The sequence below is a fragment of the Solanum verrucosum genome, unplaced genomic scaffold, assembly GCF_900185275.1.
Source record: "Solanum verrucosum unplaced genomic scaffold, falcon-dt-bn FXZP01000434.1, whole genome shotgun sequence".
NCBI lineage: Eukaryota > Viridiplantae > Streptophyta > Magnoliopsida > Solanales > Solanaceae > Solanum > Solanum verrucosum.
This window is the reverse complement of record NW_026019848.1, coordinates 427,788-448,784: the sequence shown is the minus strand read 5'-3', so window position 1 is coordinate 448,784 and position 20,997 is coordinate 427,788. Positions and strand designations below refer to the sequence as shown.

The window sequence follows — 20,997 nt, the reverse complement described above, 5'->3', positions numbered from 1 at the left end:
TAGGAAGGGGTTATTTATGTATCAAAATTATCATAGTTTATTTATATTAAATTTTTTAGAAAAAATCATATATAGCGAGATTAATGTAAATTTTGTTAAGGAAAAAACAACAGTCACATTGTATTTCTTCAAAATATTGCTATATTTTTTAAATCAAAAATATAGTATACATATTGTGCAATATATAAATTGACTAGATACGGAACTTGTGCCAGCACAGAGCCCAATATATGTTACTCTTTTTGTTTCAGTTTATATGATATATATGAAATTTGAAGTCCATCAATGTTTTTATATATTTTAAGTTGTTAATTATTTTTATTTATAGTATGTTTTACGTAATTTTCATATGATATATATTTTACGTAAATATACTGTAAATTACAATAATTAACAAGTTAAATATCAAACATAACTTATAAAAAAATTGGTTGACTTTTGAAATTTTATTTGTATCACATAAATCAGGACGAGTTAATATCTCAAAAGGTCACTCAACTTTCAGAATTTATCTGGTAAAGTCATTGAATTTAATTTTGTATCAATAAAATCACTTATCTTAGGTTTTTGTATCACTAAAATCACTTAACTAAATTTATTGTTTTTATGCCATGTAATATGAACTCCACAAATAAATAAAATTAAAGAAAACTCGTAAAAAAAAAATTAAGAACAAACTTAATTAGTGAAAAATATATTATGATATTACAATATATTTAAATTAAAATTTAAAATGTATTATAATGGATGTTTTTCTAAAAAAAATAAAAAAGAACCGTAAAAAATTGTTGTTAATAAAAATTGTAGGATATATCATTATCATATAAAAAATGATATAAACAGTGGCATAATAACCGTAACATTAAATTGTTGCCGTCACTGGGTTATTAAAAAATTGATGTCTTACCAAAAAAAAACTGAAGCAGTCATTAAGCCAATGATAATATCATACTTAATATTTATTGTTAGAATAATGCTCATCGTCATACATTTTAACTCTTAAATACATAATAATACTATAGTATTTATTTCACTAATTAAGTTTATTCATAAGTTATTTTTAATGATTTTTCTTTAATTTTATTCATTGTGGAGTTCATATTTCTATGACATAAAAATAATTTATTTTGCTATGTCAATTTTTTTAATCATAAATTTAGTTGAATGATTTTATTGAAACAAAGGTTTAAGTTGAATGATTTTATTGAAACAAAGGTTTAAGTTGAATGATTTTATTAATAGAAAATAAAGTTTAGTGACTTTGTTACATGAAATCTCAAAGTTGAGTGATCTTTTGAGATATTAACTCAAATCAAGACAAAACAAGTAATATATATTAGGGAAAATTGTATACAATAACAAACTATTAATTCAAATTAAATGTTATAACCATAGTTTGATTTAATTGTACCCCATAGCAAACTGCTGCTATTTCATCTCTGTGAATCTCGCTCGCCACTCTCGTTCTCATTGGCAGTCTCCCTCGCCTCTCTCACTTTATACAAACACAAATGTATAAAATGTGTTTGTGTTTGTATAAAGCGGGAGAAAATTGTATATATACATATATTTTCGTTCACCTCTCCTAGATCTCGCTCGCCACTCTCACTTTATACAAAACACAAATGTATACATTGTGTTTGTGTTTGTATAAAGCGAGAGAAAATTGTATATACAAATGCATATATTTTCGTCCAATACACTTATGATTATACAAATACAATCTTCCCCTGCCAGTTTTCTTTTGTCTTTCTCTCTTTCTCGCTTTATACAAACACAAATTATACAATTGATCTTTTGTATATGTATACCGAAACAAAAACAGATTATACAACTGATTTCTTTTGTATATGTATAGCGAAATATACATATTTATGTTTGCTATGGAACGCAATTATGCAAACTATAGCAATAACATACAAATATGATTTTTATGTTTGCTATATGTGAAAGTTGCTCTATATATTATATGAAAATTACATAAAAAGTACTATAAATCACAATAATTAGCAACTTAAAATATCTATCTATATTTCTCCCAATTTATGTGGTATAGATGAAATTTTGAAAGTTAACAAAAACTTTTTATATGTTTTCGAATATTTTAAGTTATTAATTATTATGATTTATAACAATTTTTACATAAAAAATTTATTTATATAAAGTAATAAAACAAAAAAATTAAAAAATGAAAACATAAAATTACTAAATTATCCCTGACATACAAGTAGGCATGTTGATAGCATTAATACAGTATTCATGCACATATAAGGATACGTGTATCAACTATAAAATGTAAAATATAGCTATATTTTGTAATTATCTGAAAGCGTAATTATGGGGCATAATCAGTTACATTATGTAATTTTTTTCATAGCTTTTAATCGGTTAATTGGTTCGGTAGCCTTTTATAAGTTTGTTTTTAATTTAATATTCGTATCATCAAATGTTTTTATTTCTATATATAGTAGATCTAAAAACAATACAAGAGATTTTTGGAAAAAAAGTTATTTTCTTCTATTCAATACTACTTAAAAATTTGACACTTTTTAATGCAAAAATAAAATCTAGACAAGATAGTTCTAGCTAAACTACAAAATAAAATTTCACTAAAAATAATTTCACAAAATCAAGATTCCAAAGTTGTTCACGTTTTTTATCCTTTGGTGACTCGAAACTCAAAACCTTATGATTGAAAATGAGGAATGGTTACCATCCGAACAACTCCCTCTCGTCGTACCTAATAATTCATTATAGATAATGGAAGGAAGGAGTTATGACATGATGATCATAAATGTAATAGTGCACACCATCAAATATCAAAACATCCTTACATTTTGCACATCAAAGATTTATTCAAAGTTTCTATCTATCTATTTACAATTACAAAAGTGAATGAATTACATAAATACTAATGGTGAAAAAGGAAGTTAAAGCACCTCTTTAACTGCTTCTCTTCGCGAATTCAATAGGAAGTTGAATGACAAAAAGAAAAAATAATAGCAAGTGAGCAACACTGTAAAACAAGTACCTGCAAATACAAATCTGCATAATGGATCATGAATTTCGCGCAGAATCTTCAAGCATCATCCCTTTCATACTCTTGGCCAACCAGATAGCTGTCTCCCTCGGTGAGACCTTGTTCTTGCCGAATGGTTTTAGAACAACAGCAAGCTCTTCTAATCTGTCTTGTTCCAGCAAGTCAGCAGATAGTTCAAGTAGACCTTCAAGTGCATCTGCTCTCTGTCTAAAAGACTTGACATCTAACATTTCCTTTACTGGCCTTTCCTCCTCTGCTGCTGGTTCTGGAGAATCTAATCGTTGTGCTGAAGAAGTAGGACTGCTGTGGTTTCTTACATCAATCTCCTTATTATGGACACCATCAGGGATATTGGAGTTAAGAATCGCTGATCCAGCAGAAGTAGAAGCATTTGGAGCCCCAACAGCATCTCGAAAGTTATTATCAACTTCATCTCTAACCACATTTATCGGTTGCCCAACATCAACATTTCTCTCCACGGTGTCCATCACTGAATGCTCACTACCCACTCGGAAACTACTGTGCCGTATGACATGTATGACATCATCAGAAGCTGGTGTAAGCTGAGAAGCAGCTGTTTTTTCAAGAACCATAGTTTTCGGAGCAATTCCCTTCTCTGACAACAAATTATTTAGAGCAGGTGAAAAAGGAGGGAGTGAAGGAGTAGTACTTTCAGTGGGAGTGCACAAGAGTTCCATTGTAATAAACTTGTCATCATCATCGGATTTTGAAGTGACATCTGAGTGTGGTAGACTAGTTTGGCTGAATGAAACGGGGGGAGCAGTGGGAGAGGCAATTTCTGTTGTTGAGGATGACACCTTCACCATAAACTTATCGTCCCCAGAGGATGTTGAAGTGGGGTCCGATAGAGGCAAAAGATCAGTCATACCATCAAGTCTGCGAGCTGTAGAATGATCTTCAAAGACGGGCATTTCTTTGGAGCAAGGGAAGGCACTGTCAGTGGCCACAGTTGAATTTGATTTCTGATTGCAAGCACCAACATCCACAATGTGATGCTCGTCATACTTCTCGATGGAGCATGGTTCAGAATTCTTATTATCATGGGTTTCCCCTAAACTAAAAGCAACCTCCGAGTGAGATGAGTTAGTGGTAGACCAGGAGGGCCTTGATCTCGTGGTTTCAGTTTCAGTAGCTCTTTCATGACCTTGGAGCATCTGCTCCGTCAAATTCATAAAAGGAGTTGTTGCATCATCACAAAGTTCAAATCCTTGAATTGATACAGAAGAACAAGCAGAAACACTACTTTCTGCTTGTGTTTCTTTTGAAGCTCCAAATGAAACTCTTCGAGAATGTTGCACACAATTCTTTGTAGCATGTGTATGGAAGCCATCAGGCGTAGAATCAGGAGTCCTTTCAAGACATGGAGAATTGTCATTGGAACCAGACTTAACATTATTGTTAGGAGTATTCGAGACATCATGCCCCACTTGCTTCATCCTTCTGGGGAATGATGGTCGTCTAGTAAAGTTTGGAGGTGTTCGCAATCTTTGCTTTGCAGGAAATACATCTTCAGCAACATGCTTTGAAGGAGCAGGCGAGGAGATACCCTCATGTCTAGGTTTAGTCCTGGGACTGGAATCGATGACAGGCAACTGCAAGGAAAGGGACACTAAAAATTTCACATACAAACCAATATGCAAATACTAATGAAGATAAGAAGATTAGAAAACTAATTACCTGATGCTTGAAAGCAGGCAGTCCATGATTCCTTTTGGTGGAATCAGATCCAGCCTTTGTTGATCCGGGAGATGGCGTCCCTGCATTGGGTTTAGAAGGAGCAACTGAACTTGGTTTTGGGACCTTTGGTGGTGCTTCAGCGTTAACTTTCTGTGCACCAACCTTTGGTCGGTTGCCCCTCATTGGGGAACTATGCTCTCTCATTTTTCCTTCTTTCACAGCCACCATAATATTTTTTATTGCTCTAGGTTGCTTAGCTTCTGCATCACATCTCCTCTCATCATCAATAATGTTCTTAGATTCAAAGTCATCTGTATCTTCAAGAAAAGTATCATCTCCAGGATCTTCGTCAAAGGAATGAAGTTGCCTAAAGTCAATATCATCATCAACATCAGTGCCCCTATAATCATAATTGGAAGCCCTGCTTTGGATGTTTTTCTCCTTTGACTTCAAACTATCTTTATCACTACAGGAACTTGTACTACTTTGGCTTTCTGCCATATTCTTTCTTGAGTCACGGCAAGTAGTGAGAGGTTTTTCAGGATAGTTTCCTACATGAGTAATAAAGGATGGTCGGTATTGCTCAAGATACGGCCGCAAATACGGGTGCTTCAGGAGCTCGGAAGCCTGGAAAGGTTGATGTCAAATGATTGAATTATTAATCTGACACAAGTAAAGTAGGAGCAAGACATGGTAAGCTTACACTGGGACGATGCTCAGGATTCTTTCTTAGCATGCCCTTAATAAGTGTTTTCCTGTGTAAAACAATATATAACAGAAGAAAAGTGTATCAGTATCAAGATTGGAACTGAGATACATTGATAATTCAAAGAACTACTTAAGCAGAGCATCTGTGGATTGCCGTAGTGTCGCACATACTAAATCAATGAATTCCATTCAAGTTAAGCTTTTTATACTATAATTTACTTGTGTATGGGTTATTCTATGTTATTAAATTTGCTACAGAAATCCAATAATAAAAAAGAAGGAATAGGCGAATAGCACAATTAAACTCAAAAATCTGAAAAAGAGTTTTGACTTGACTTTCAACTGGAACATGATAACAGAGGCTGGCTCTCCACAATTTACCCTGTCATCCAAACTGGAAGGGGACAACAACAAAATATGCTTCAGCCTCTCCAAATTAAGAGACAAAAATCCAGGAAGTTATGGAATTTCACTGCCATGATAATTGATGTAGACACTACAACAACATACCAAGTGTAATCCCACAAGTGGGGTCTCCGGAGGCTAGCATGTACGCAGACCTTTCCCCTACCTTTGTGGGGGAGAGAGGCTGTACTAATTGGAAAAATACCTTTAGATTGAATACATTCACTACAGACACTTGAACTCATTACCCTACAGAATATACTTAAACTTACATTCTGTCCTAAGTGTAATAGGAGAAAGTCAAATCAAGAACACTCTGTGAAAAAATGAATTGCAGGTTGTAAAAAGACAATATACCAAAGCTTGAAGACGTAACATCCGCCGTAAGGATCGGAAAGTATACACGATCTGATATTCCTCTGTTTCATATTTATTTATTTATTGTAACAACTTTTTTCTTTATAATAGGACTATACAGATCATAGTGATTAACTTTTTTGTAGCACTTTTTTTCTTTAAATGATTCTCTTGACTTACAATAATAAGGATCAAGAATAACAAAAGCTTAGCAAAAATGTAAATTATGCTTGCAGAGACACGAACAAATGTCAGACTTACAAGGATGGAGAATAACATGATGGCAGAGGCCCAATGGATGATCTGTTAATCTTGCTTATCAATCCTGCCATGTCCTGAATCGTGATAAAAAAAACACTTTCAGTCCAATCTTAACTTCAAGGAAGACAGATACAAGGAAAAGTTCATGGATGTGGTTATTCACTTATTTGCTTCAATAAGAAAAATGCACCACATTGCGAGTGTGTTGCAGATTATGTGAAACCAAAATGTCTTTCAGACCTAAAACAGGTTACATCCAGAACTTTTCACAATACAGAAGTACCGAAATGCATTTATATAATGAACATAAATCCGGCATGTGAGTAGACCTTCAAGCAACAATGACAGCTGGATAACTTGGACTATTAAGGTCTCTAAAATATGCAGTTTCACTAGTATTTGTGGTCCGCGTATGAAATTAGCCAAATAACAAATCGGGTAACTCAATTTCTTTCTCATTAAAGACCCCAGGAGTTGCCATGAAAATAGAAGAAATAGAGAAGAGGAGAAAAAAATCTTACAAATGCTTTAAATGCAGGTCGATAAGCAGCCATTTCATACATACAGCAGCCTGGTGAAGAAATCATTTCTCATAAAGTCAGATGACATGTAGATGTTGGTATCTTCCCACAAAATCACAAATAAATGTGCATGTGGTACTTCATACAATGTGACACCATTGTCAAATAGCATTGCTTGATATAAATGCACTACTTAGATGGAGAGAGCATAAGATAAAGAAAGCTCCATACCTAGGGACCAAATATCTGATTTAAAACCATAAGGAATGTCAGCAAGAAGTTCAGGGCACATGTAATTGGGCGTTCCAACTACCTGGAATATTTAACAAAAACATCATCAGCATCCAAAAGAGTCTCTTTCATCCTAAGCTATTGCATAACTACTTGTAAATGACATCTCTTTCATTTTTCTTTTCATATTTTATCCTTTATTTGAACTTGAGGTGGGGGTCAACCACTCTGCATCCTTGGTTTGCTTTCTCTGTTAGTATCGTGTCTGTAGGTTAGCAGCAACATATATAAAATTATAGTAATTATTATATATAATATGTCAATGCTTGAGTTTGTGCCAGTTTTTTTTCCTTAGATCACTAACTAATTAATATTTATGTCAAAAATAGTTAACTAAAAGTAGCATATCACCTAAATATCGTTCAAACTTCAATGCCATATTCTAAACAATTGAGAATGTCAGCCAATTTGGTCTGTACTTTTCTACAGGTGCAAACTAAAGTTAGTGGCCCTATCAGAAGTTTCGATAAAGTCCATACCAAACAATACTAATTATGGGACCTATAGTGCAAATTTTTGCACTTCATTGGGCAGTAATTTAAAAGGCAATATATGTATCCGACACATACTGAAGAAGCCAAGTCATCTGCCTTCAATGTTTTTGCAAGCCCAAAATCCCCTGCAACAAAAAGTATTGTCAATTTTAGACTTGCATTCATCTCAACCTCAGTGAAAAACACCTGCATGAACTTACCAAGGCGAACATCTTGTTCCTTGGTGAGAAAGATGTTTGAGCACTGCCAGAACAGACGTAAAATTATCTTAGGAAATTGGGAGAGAACAGTAAACACCAACATATTAACAAATATCAAATTGCATACTTTAAGGTCACGGTGCAGCACATAATTTGAATGCAGATATTCTACCGCCAGTAGTAGTTGAGTGAACCACTTCAGAAGTTTCTGCAAACATAAACTTCAACGGTCAACAAACAAAAATATTGATTAATTGAAGTTTATTTTAGATAAATCATACAGCACCTATGAAGTGAACAATTCACCTTGTAAGTTCTAATTGCTATAAACACTTTTGGCCTATAAAAAATATTGTATAACAAATAATAAGCTTAATAATCTATCAACATACCTCTTCCGGAAAATATTGTCCATTTGCTTTCTTCATCAGTTCAGCCCTATAAAAAATGTTTCTTATTATTATTAAAGCAATAAATAATAGAAAACTATGTCAACATAACTTCAGTTGTTTAAGAAACTTACTTTCTTATTATTATTAAAGCAATAAATAATAGAAAACTATGTCAACATAACTTCAGTTGTTTAAGAAACTTACATGTCGCCACCTTCGCAGTAGCCAGTAACAATGCAAACATAGCAACCCTGCATTACGATTAACACAAAGAGTAAAATAGTTACAATCTGCACAGAGAAGGTAAGTCCACAGTGGCCAAAACTTCATGTCTTTCACCTTCTCTACCCATGCTTCCTTGAATTCAACAATAAATGGGTGCTGAATCCGTGCAATTAACGCCATCTGCACATCAAAATTTGGATTACGCCTATGTTAAAAATCTTAAAGTATAGATTCGTTTGCGCAACTAGCATCATGCTCAGAGAAAAGCCACACGTCCCCAAACACTGTGATGTGAATGATGCCACTATCAGATCAGAAAAATATACATATAATGTATCTTGAAAAGCTTAAGAAGCGGATTAGAGCAATGTATTCTTCATGAAGCTCCCCTTATATTTAAAAGAACAGGATGAATTTCAAATCTGGAATCTCTATAAAACTGATATCCAATACAATCAACAAGCTTTCATAGCAAGAGAAGATTAGAAAAAATCAAAAGCTGGGATATCTAGAGATTCTACGGTTTTCAAATAACCCCAGGTTGATCTCCGAGATGAGATAGTTATTATCTCAAAAAGTCACCTTTCTTCTCGATTCCAATTTTTTTTTAACAAAGAATGTGACTTTATACTAACTATTGACCATGTGACTACCCTGGTTGATTTCTCAAATGGTCACTCATCTAATATTTATTATCTAAGAGAGTCGCCCTATCTTATTGATTCCAAATTTCTTCAACATAGAAACCACAAAGAAAAAAACAGAAGTGGAAGTCAAAGTCTAACAATAGCTAATCATATGCAATTTAAGAATTTGGAAGGTAAGGACATTATACTCTATAGATATAGCTAAAGAATCTTTTCTTCTTTGAGTAAGTAATCCCTCTGACTCCTTATATAGTAAATTCAAATATAAACAAAAGGACAAAAGGTAAAATCCTTACAACAACAACAATATGCACACCTTACTCCTAGCTCGTAGAGATAGAGAGATGATTTCCTATAGACAAAAGGTAAAACCCTTAACCAATTAAAAGGAACAAAAAATGTACCTCTTGATGAGCAGATCTCCTGCATCTCTCTGTTTGTCTAGCCAAACGAATCTTCTTTAGCACATACCTATCAATTCCATAAACCCCAGAAATCAAATTTTACAAATTTTACAAAACCAAAAGACAAATTCAAAGCTCAAAAAAAACTATGCTCCTTACTTCTTTCTCTCCTGCTTGTGATGCACCAGAATTGCTGCACCAAATGCTCCACGACCAATCTGTTCCATAATCTCATACTGATCCATTCTTGACTCCATTTTCTAAAAAATCTCCAATTTGTTAAAAAAAGAAGATAAAACAGGTATTCAATCAATCTCTATACATTTTCTTCATCATCAGCCAAACCCCACTTCAATTTTCTCCTACCCATTTGGAAATAAATTACCATACCGACAAAAATTTACACACAGATACTATTTCTTTATCAAAAATAGGTAAGATTGGCTATTTGGGTACTCAAGAATTGACATTTAAACAGCAAAAAATTGATTCTTTATCCAATAATGATAAGAATGAAACTCAAATAGCCATTTGGGTATTCAAGAAAAGACATTTAAACCACAAAAAATTGCTTCATTTGAATCAAAATAGCCATTTGGGTATTCAAGAAATGACATTTAAACAACAAAAAATTGTTTCTTTATTCCAATAATGGTAAGATTTGAATCAAAATGAGACTTTTGGGTACTTGGAAAAGGGAATGTTGAAGGACCCTTTTAGGTGCTAAGTCAAAAAAAATGGAAGAAGAAAGAAGAAAGTGGGAAGCTTTGATTTCCTTTTACTGCTATAAATTAGGAGTAGAATTGCTTTGATTTCTGGTTTCGTCTTGAAAGAGGCTGATCTGAAAAAAAAACAGTTGTCACATTTTTCTAAAAACTCTTCAACCATGTGTGGGAGTCTGGGAGAACATCCATTAATTATAATATTATAATACTCTCTCCGTTTCAAAATAAATGTCATTTACCAATATTAGATTGGGACGTAGTGGTGGAATTGTTATATCTTTAACCAGAGTCTCGAATTTGAGATTTGGATATGGAGAAAATGTCTCATCTCTAAATGGGCTCTGCAATGAGCGATTAAAATTTAATCGAATTTCAATATAGAGTTAAAAAAATGTTATTTTAGCTCATTTTACGTTTATATATATATAAAAAAAAGTTAAAGATAAAAACACATCCAAAATATTCGGTCTATGGGTCGAACGTTTGAACATGCTTCAATTATCAGATGTTCAATTTTCCTATGTGAAATAGTGATGATCGTTAAGCTGTATTGTGATAAATATTTAATAATAGTTCAAGTAGAAAACTCCTACGTAAGATAGTTTATGAAACTTGAAAAATTATGATATTTTAAATGTGTTTTTGATCTTTTATTCTAAGAAAAATAAGAAATACAAGGTATGATTAGTTTAATTATTTTTATTTATTAGATATTTTTTTTAAATTAAACATTATCAAGAAAATTTGATTTTTTAATATAAGAATATAATTAAAATTAAAAAGCTTTTTTTTTTAATCTTTTAAAGTGAAAATTATCTTAGAATAATTTATTTTTTTATTAAATTGATTTTTTAATATAAGAATATAATTAAAATTAAAAAGCTTCTTTTTCTTTATCTTTTTAAGTGAAAATTATCTTAGAATAATTTATTTTTTATTAAATTGATTTTTTAATATAAGAATATAATTAAAATTAAAAAACTTCTTTTTCTTTATCTTTTTAAGTGAAAATTATCTTAGAATAATTTATTTTTTTATTAAAGTGATATTTATTTTGAAACGAAAAGAGTAATGATACAAGGTCCTTATTATTAATGTTGAAATATGTGTTTTTATTACTCTAATAATGGATATGGGGTAGTAGTCTAGTTTCTCAGTCAGTACAATTCTGGTTTTCTCTCACATGGACACATTAATTTATAGTAGATGTTTAGTTACACTCTGTTTAAATAGTTGTCACACATTATTTCTTAAAATATTTATTGTATTATAGTACTGCCTTTAATTTAATTTTGTTGAATTTTGTTATTTGAATGGTTGTTACATGTTATATTGTATCGTATTGTTAGTTTAAATATAATATTTATTTTGATTGTTATTTAAATTTTATTGTATTGCATCGTTTAAATTTGTTGTTAGGTAGCGATGAAAAGATCCATTCTATGTAACGACCGATTTGGTATGATTACATCGTTACTTTAATATTTTCTTCTCATTTTATCTTTATTTATTATTTAATAATCATATTTCATTTTTTCACAATACGTCTACCCTTTAAGCTACTTGTCTCGTAAGTTGATCACTCAATTATAGATGTGTGACCAGAGGCATATTCAGGATTTCGAGATGATGGGTGCATCATTACAAAAATATTGATTATATAAATTTGATCGGTTCGACATTTAGGTTCTTATTACTGAAATCCATTAAAATTTTAATATTATAGGTCCAAAATTAATTAAAATGCAAAAGTGTTACCGATAACCATTTAGAGAGGTGTTATCTAATTTTAGAAAGAAAAATGAAACAAGATAAATATAAAATTCAAATTTATAACCTCACGTAGAGAGGTGCACCCAGTCATCATCGCATTATATGATACTCCAAGTGTGGGTTAACACATCTATATTTTAATATTTTTTAAAAATATAAAACTACTATATATGATCTCGGGAGGGAAGCATGGGTTCACGTGAACCCGATGACCCCTCCTTGGATACGCCTCTGTGTGTGACAGTATGCAACGATGGAGAAAGATACAATTTATTCAAACATTATACTCATTGAAAAAATACAGTACGATAAATTATGAAACAATACGTAACAACTAGAGTTGCGTATCGGTCGGTTCGGTTTGGTTTTGAAGTTTATCGGTTTGGCTTATTGGTTATCGATTTGTATAGATGTTAAACTGTTATAGAAGCATTAAGATATTGACTTATCGGTTATTGATCGTTATCGGTTTAATCATTAAGATTTGACACAAAAAAAAAACATTGAAAATCACTTAAAAACAAGGTGACAAACAAAATGAACTATGCACATGAGTTCACAAATTACATCTTGTTCAAAAGCAAACACTTTTACATTGTAGAATAACCAAGAGTTTGAGACAACCAAAAATAAAAGTAGGAAACCAAACTTTAAGTCATGGACTTTATATACAAAATGGTATAAATATAATTATTTAATTTGCTATCGAGTTATCAGTTAACCCGTTAAAAAAAACCTCAAATCGTTAAGAATCGATAATCTGATAACAAAAAAAATCAAAACTGTTATCAAACTCGCTAAACCAATAACTCATTATTAATAAATTAATAACTTTTTTTCTGTTCGAATTATCGGTTTCAATTCGATTTTGAACCGTCCTAGTAACAACCATCCAAACAGTGTGTAAACGATAGGGATTATGAATTCCCTGTAAATATGTCAGTCTTAGTTTTTTGTTTTTTTTTTGTAAGTGGATCACAAATCAATTTATTAGTTTAATGAAATACACACTCTCTTGAAAATATAAACAATTCTCATTTTGTTTTTAAAAAAAACAATCCAAATGTTGACTCATTTGAAGAATGAAACAAGTATAATCTTTGTATATAATTTCAAATTACTTTTATAAGTTTGATTTTCGTTATAAAATCATGCATAATTTAATATAATCCTTGTGTAATTAATCGAAAATTATATTTGTGTGTATTGAGATTTTGATATAATATATGAAAGTTTTATACAAAATAAAAAATTTTAAAAAATATTTATATTAATAATGCACGAAAATAAGACTATCTAAAAAAAGTCTCAATATTAAGCAATTCTTATATAGTAATCCATATATTATTATTTACAGTATAATAATCTTCCTATTATGATTCACCGCTTAAATAATTACAATATTACATGAATTTGAACCTTAGAATTTTGATAATTCCTCTGATGTATTTTCGGCTAGAAAGAAATGTAATGAAAGTAAATGTGTTATGTATTTTTTAATCACCTTCTCAAGTTCTTCTTTTCTATACTGAATTACTGATGCATTTTTGCATCTCCTCTTCATATATACAAACCATCTTAGTATCGTTTCTCTCCTCTTCTGAGGTAATTTTGTGTACTATTTTAATATAAATTGGCTAATTTAAAAAATAGAAAAAATAAGGATGGTGCTTGAAAAAAATAATGAGAAGAATATCCTGATATTTCTTGGTAAGGTGTTGTCTAATAAAATATTACTGAAAAAAATACTATGGGACAAATTAGAGGAATATGCTTCAAATAGACGAGAGGCAAACACAAAAACAAAAAAGTTAGTTGTGTTGTCAATTGCTATAAAAAAATTCCTGATATAAATAACACTTTATTTATTATGATAAAATTTATCTTTGTTGGTTAATTTAATATTGTGCCTTTAAACCCTGGGTGTGTTTGGTGGAGAAGAACTTTTTGATTTGTTATTTTTAATTGATCAACAATTTTGAATAATATCTTTTTCTTGAAAATTAAACTTCTTAAAAAATGAGAAAAATAGTTTTATCATGGAAGGAAAATAAATTTCAAGACTGACATTCCGTTTTTCTCTTTTCTTTATGGTAAAGGTGATCCACACGAAATGTTTACACTTTACACCAGACAAATATAGATGTCTGATATATATTTGTACATAAACGTAGACAAGTTAATCAGTACTAATTCATGCATATATATATTTACTAAGTATATTAAACCACTTAATCATAGTAAAGTCAGTTAATTTGACGTAAACATCCGATCAGATAAATATTTATCATACATCCAATATACCCCATCCCACCCACTTCCACCAGTTTGGTGGAGCTAGTATTTATAGTGTATTTTTTCGAAGACGAGAATTTGGATGAGTCTTCTTTTAGTATTCAAGCTCCACTAATGCTGGCTAGTTAGTCCACCTCATCTTTTTCATTATATTTTCTAGATTATATACAAAAAAATTAAAATAAAATTGTTTTTGTTTACTTATCAAAATACATTAATAAGCATATCACTTTTTTTCGTTAAAAACATTTTATTTTGTACCAAACACACCTCTAATTTTTACATTTAATCAGTTACCGAGTTTTTCGAACACGATAGCTAAATATGTATATAAATTTCTATTTACTCCATTATTTAATTATAGTTAATTAAAATATTCACACTTTAATATTTAATTTATGATTAAATTATATGACTTAATAGGTAAATATTGAATACACATAAATTTTTATTTATGAATAATTGTGGTAAAAATTATTTGCTTCAACTAAGTATGGCATACCTCTTAGATATGTAGAAGGGGAGAATTAAAATCACTCATTTAATTGAACATAAAAACCCCCACCTCAATTTAAAAGCACTAGAAAATAATTAGGTGAAATAAAACAATTATTGGGATCATTAGTTTAATGATTACAAATTTTATCCTCTAAAATGTCTTCCTCTTTTCTCTTTTTCCTTTTTGATTTATTTATAAACTAACCCCACCTCAATTTAAATGCATTCAAAAAAGAATTAGGTGAAATAAAACAAATATTAGAACCATTAGTTTAATGACTTAAACATTTTTCATTTAGGGGAGTAGAGTACAAACCAATTTCATTCTTTTTAATAGGTCGAGTCAAATATTTTTCTATTTTCACTTTACTCATTTTTGATCAATTCATATTCGATTTGACTCAAGCACCCTTATCTATAAATCGTTAACATTATCATATTTTAAAAATTAAAATCAATCAAAAAAATTGATTCTTTTATAATTTGTTTATGAACAATAACAAGCATTTTTAGCTCAGCTCGATATCTGAATTTAATTTTTATAACGACAAAAGATTAGTTATCATCAATTAGGGATATATCTATCATATTTAAAGATAAGTAACAAAGACAAGTTTTTAAAACTCATGATAATCAAATAAAGCTTATGCCACAATATTAGAAAACCCCACATTTCATTATTAAAGGTCCAACTATGTCTAGCTTTCCAAAATAATTCACATTTAAGAGTGATTAGATGATAGATAAGTTCAAAAGGTTCATTGAATCTGAAATTTAATTAACACTGAGAAAAATATCACACCACCAACTAGCAAAATAATTAACTCTAACAGTACTGCAAAAAAAACTATTACCTACACATGATTTTTATATCACATAAATAAAGACTAGATATGTATTTTTCATATTATTATTTTTTTACTACTTAATGATACTTAAATGATATGTATTTTCCGCTTTAATTTTTTATTGTTATAATCGTTTTATCTCAATTTACATGAAGGTGTTTGTTTCGTACAAATTTAAGAGGAGAAAAAAAAAAGAAGAATAAGAAGAATTTGAAACTTGTGGTCTAGAATAGTCACATAAATTTATGTGGCTATAAATCATTTCATTAAAGATAAATGAAAAGTTTGAATTTTAATTGTTAGCAAACATAGAAAAATGTATCTGCTTATAATGACTAAAAAAGAATGTGTGTCACATAAATTAGGATCATAGAGGAAATAATTAATTAGCAAAATGATTACGAATGCAGCGTATACAAGAGGGGTACTAATTGTTTATTTAAAACACAGAACTCTGCTAAGTGGTAACACGATTTATAGAATCAGACACCTATCCGGTGTTGGAAGGTCAAAGGAGAAGTATTATAAGTTTTGCATGAAAATCATGAAAAACAACGACAATAACTCTAATTGTCCTAAGGTAAGTGAAATTTCTTATCATATAAGTAATGACTTGCACAAATGATGTAACGACTGTCCTAATATGATATTCGACATGGATCCGATGAAATTGAATCATGAAGATGCACATAGAATACCAACGACTGGACTGTACTACCTTTCAACTCGCGATAAATATTGAATATAGATAAATATCTTTTTAATGAATAATTATGGTAAAAAAAATCTTTGCTTCAACTAGAAATAACATATGATTTAACACAAAAGCCACACATCAATTTAAATGTACTTCAAAAGAATTAGGTGGACTAATAAACCAAATATTGGGACCATTATTTTAATTAATGATTACAAATTTTATCCTCTAAAATCTTTTCCTCTTTTATTTTATTTTTTTGATTTAGTTATAAACTGACCCCTCATAAAAATACTTTTTTTTAAAGCACGATCGATGAATTGCTTTAACATTTTTTATTTTTAGAGGAGAAAAGTACAAATTAATTAATATAATAAGACTAATGGTACACCACTAAACTAATAGTTAATTAGCTACTTAAAATAAAGTAATCAAAAGTTGATTTTCCACTTTATTCGTTTCAAAAAACAATTTTAATATACTTTATAGATCGGTGGTGTTGGCTTTGTACTTTTTTCTAAAAATTAATTTGAAATTAACTATGAATGTTATTGCTAACTCATTACTAAATTGCTAGTAAGTCATAACAAATAATAGGATTTTATAATAATTTATCATTAAATAAAATTAGCGATAAATTTTATACATTATTTAAAACATTGAACTATAATTAGATAATATATTTTCATATCACACGGAATTTGGTGACATAATATATTGTTTGTACATATGAAAAAACGTATTCTATTTTACAACGTTTTATGAGCTTCTTCATTAACTTTCACAAGTCTCAATCAGGAACAGACAAATTTTATAACTAAATAATAAAATTTCATTGCATAAAAAAATGAATATACAATGTATAATTTAAAATATGTGTCTGGTTTTAAATGGTACTATATAATAATATTTTGTTTACCATTATACCCTTGATATTCTTATAATAACATTTCTTTGGATCAAAACAGTGCCTAATTAATTTCCCGTGTAAAGCATTATATTGAAGTTATCTCATTTTCTTATTTTTTCACACCTATTAAGAAAATAAGAAATACTCTTTTCGTCCATTTTAGTTGTCATATTACGCTTTTTAAAAATCACTCATTTCAATATGATAATATATTTTCAGAAGACCCCTATATAAATGCATGGTCTCATTAATATTATAAATTAATAATTCTTTAAAAGTATAAATATATCTAAGAAAATTTAGTGAAATATGATTCTATTATGTTCTGTTTTTTGTTAAAATTTAAATCTAGTTGAAGCTCATCTCTAACTTTTCTTATTGCATCCAAAAGTTTCGGCGTTGTCTTTTCTAACTGCACCACAAAATTATGAAGAGTTCTAGATGCAAGTGTTTCCTTACGCGTAACCAGTTCCAAAGGTATTGTATCATCTTCAACTTTATCATAAACATTGTTTTTCCAATGATATCCACAATTTGTTCTAAGCTCTGAACCTCTGAACATGTATCATTTTCACTCATTTAATAGGTTATTAACGTCCATTTTACTGCGGTAATCGAGATAATTAATCATGACCTCAAGTTCATGAATGACGTTTCACAAGTGGGTTCTTTCAAATTCTTTGAGATTTCATCCCTGAACAATTTTTTGGTATAAACACTCTGTAAATTAATAAATATTAAGTTATCGATTAAATAATACATTTATAAAATAATAATATTTCATGGCTCCGCCTATATTAAGTTAAAAGAGGTTTTACTGTGTTAAAAGCTTTAGTACTTCAACCCTCTATTATTATTGAGATGACTTTACACCAACAATAATTATGACGCAAAAAATTGTAATATCCTTTGGTCCCTTGAAGGGTTACTAATTACATGATTATTTAAGCTTAATACATTTTCTCTAAGGGTTAAGTGAAAAGGTGTTCATGGAAAATCGAAAAAATCGAACCAAAAAATTGAATCAAATCAAACAAATTTTTGATGTTAACAATGTATAAATTTTGGTTTGGGTTTGAATTTATTACTTGAGAAGATTAAACCAAATTGATTATATAAATATATTTAAAAATTATAATTGCACATATATTCATTGTTACATATGTTTTAAAAAATATATATTGAAAACAGAAAAAACGTTGGAATATATAAGTTTCGAGGTTAACATAAAATTGCCCCTTATAATTGCTTATTATGGTTTGGATTACTTTCTCTTAGGATAGAGTAGGGGTGTACAAAATCGAACCGAAAACCAAATCAAATCGTAAATCGAGTCAACCCGAAAAAAAAACCCAACTATATTTGGGTTGGTTTGGTTTTAACTAAAAAAACCAACCCGAGACCAAACCAACCCGACATTATATATGTAATATTAAAATTTATTTTATACATAAAAATATTTACTTTGATATAATTTTAAAATATTTCTTATACTATTTCATAGTTTTTATCTTTTAATATATTATTTCAAGTTTAAAACTTAGAATTCGGAATGGTCCAATAAAGATTATAGTTCATAGATGTTGATAATTATAATAAAACTTAAATCAAAATCAAATTAATACTAATCCAAAAAGAAAATCAATTCAACACTAAGAATGACAATAATATTGAATATTTGTTCTTTAGTTTTACATTGGTTTAGACAATTAAAATAAATAATCTAATTTTAATTTTCCTTAAATATTTAGTAATGTAACTAATACTTATTAAACTTATTTTAGCATGATTTAGTACTTTTAAATTATGATCATTTTCATTATGACTTTGCAATATTTATTTTATATGATGATTTCATTATTAATTTTTATTGAATATTTTTGTGTCATCAGTACGAATCTCATATTTTGTGTTATTTTTTTAAGAAACACCATAGATAATTGTATTTTGGTTGGACTAAAGAAATATTTGGAGCACAAGTTAATTATATGTTTGTATGCAAACTTTACCAAAAAAATCCAAAAATCTGAAAAAATCCGAGGCTTATTAGTTTGGTTTGATTTATAAATTTAAAAATTCGACACAATGGTTTGGTTTGGTATTTGAAAAACCCGAACCAACCCAAGGTTGAAAAACCCGAAAAAATCCAAATTTTATTAGTTTGGTTTGGTTTATAAATTTAAAAATTTTACACAAATGATTTGGTTTGATATTTGAAAAACCCGAACCAACCTGATCATGTACACCCCTAGAATAGAGCATAAATATTATCGGAACACCATTCTACAATATTGATAATCGAAATTACAGAATTTCAACAAAGTTTGTGAATCACACAAACACTTACTTTTATGTTTAAATTGATGCAGAAAAGAATGGAAGAAGAAGGTAATTTTTCGTTGTTTCAAATAATGGAAAAAGAAAGTTAATTTGGTTCAAAGAATATATCAATCAATCATATCTTTCAATGGAATCTAAATTCAAATCCAAATCTAAAGCCGAACAACGAGGATAATGCTAGAACTAGACTCTCTTCTCAATTCTTTAAAAATTAAAAGGAATGTCCAAATTATGATTTTTTCTAATGTTTATGAGAAGACATACGGTATAAAAAGTTCAAATTGCATATTCAAACAAAACTTCAACTTTATCTCGTAATTTCATATTATAATTTCATATCATGATTTCAAATTGTAATTTCGTATCGCATGGCTATGGACCAATGAGAACATGCCAACTGTTTTGTTGTTAAGCAGCCGAACTGCCACTCTGCCACCTCTTGCCAATCATTCATATATCATACTTGGATTGTGGTGAAGTTGGTTGTAATATGTGCACATGTCAATTTAACTATATTTAAATTTTATCTGTTTCAAAATAAGTATTATTTTAGTAAAAAATATATTCATTAAAATAAGTAAATTCATACATGAATTCTAAAGCAGTCCTTTGAGATGACTCAATTAGTTTGGAGGATGGTTATTTATCCGAGATCGATCCCCCCTCAGTGCCTTTTGATTCGAACATGTTTGTCAGTGCGCACAAAGTGCACACTCGAAGGATAGAGATTGTGACAAAGATTGGTTATCTTGGAATTGCAAAAAAAGTAAAATGTAATTTTTATAATTGAATTCTCTCTTAATTTTATAAATTGACAATTATTTTTTATAATATGAACAGAATTGTGTTTATTTTCTAATATTAGGTCATTGACCAAATCATGTTGACTTAATAATGTGAAGTTGTCTGTAATTTGTGCACATGGTGATTTCACTAAATGACACACATTATCTATCTGTGTTTTTGAGTTGGCTACTTAATTGTTACTACTATTTGGACCCATTTTTCCAATTGTGCTAAAACATGGTATGTTAATTTTTGAAAATATTGTAAACTTGACTAATTTGCTTTTTCAAAGATACAAAAGTACTAGTATAGTAGGAGTACTATTTGCTATCTTTTCATTGTGGACAAAAATGATCCAATAAGTTTGGAAAAAGTTTATAATAGTTTTTAAATATATATTTTATAACAATTTTAATTTTATAAGTTTGTTATAAGTAGGAATTTTCGATCTTCGTTAAACATTTTACTTGAACTTTATCAAT

The 20,997-nt window shown here is 29.4% G+C and overlaps 1 protein-coding gene across 2 annotated transcripts in view; it reads right to left on the bottom strand.

Annotated features, from left to right (window-relative positions):
• Positions 1–2,791: 2,791 nt before the first annotated feature.
• LOC125817435 (serine/threonine-protein kinase Nek5-like) overlaps positions 2,792–20,997 on the bottom strand; it is a 200,868-nt gene continuing 182,662 nt past the window's right edge. Inside the window, exons 1-15 of one of the 2 annotated variants that reach the window (XM_049496973.1) lie at positions 10,426–10,512; positions 9,803–9,903; positions 9,644–9,710; positions 8,707–8,772; positions 8,572–8,618; positions 8,368–8,413; positions 8,103–8,183; positions 7,976–8,018; positions 7,851–7,900; positions 7,222–7,303; positions 6,991–7,040; positions 6,470–6,543; positions 5,442–5,493; positions 4,739–5,365; positions 2,792–4,653 (exon numbers count right to left, since the gene is read on the bottom strand). In XM_049496973.1, coding sequence (XP_049352930.1) covers positions 3,058–4,653; positions 4,739–5,365; positions 5,442–5,493; positions 6,470–6,543; positions 6,991–7,040; positions 7,222–7,303; positions 7,851–7,900; positions 7,976–8,018; positions 8,103–8,183; positions 8,368–8,413; positions 8,572–8,618; positions 8,707–8,772; positions 9,644–9,710; positions 9,803–9,900 — 2,979 coding nt within the window. In that variant the 5' untranslated portion in view covers positions 9,901–9,903; positions 10,426–10,512 and the 3' untranslated portion in view covers positions 2,792–3,057. Of the gene's footprint in view, positions 4,654–4,738; positions 5,366–5,441; positions 5,494–6,469; positions 6,544–6,990; positions 7,041–7,221; positions 7,304–7,850; positions 7,901–7,975; positions 8,019–8,102; positions 8,184–8,367; positions 8,414–8,571; positions 8,619–8,706; positions 8,773–9,643; positions 9,711–9,802; positions 9,904–10,425; positions 10,513–20,997 lie in introns of those variants that run through there. The other variant, XM_049496979.1, reaches the window with a different exon arrangement.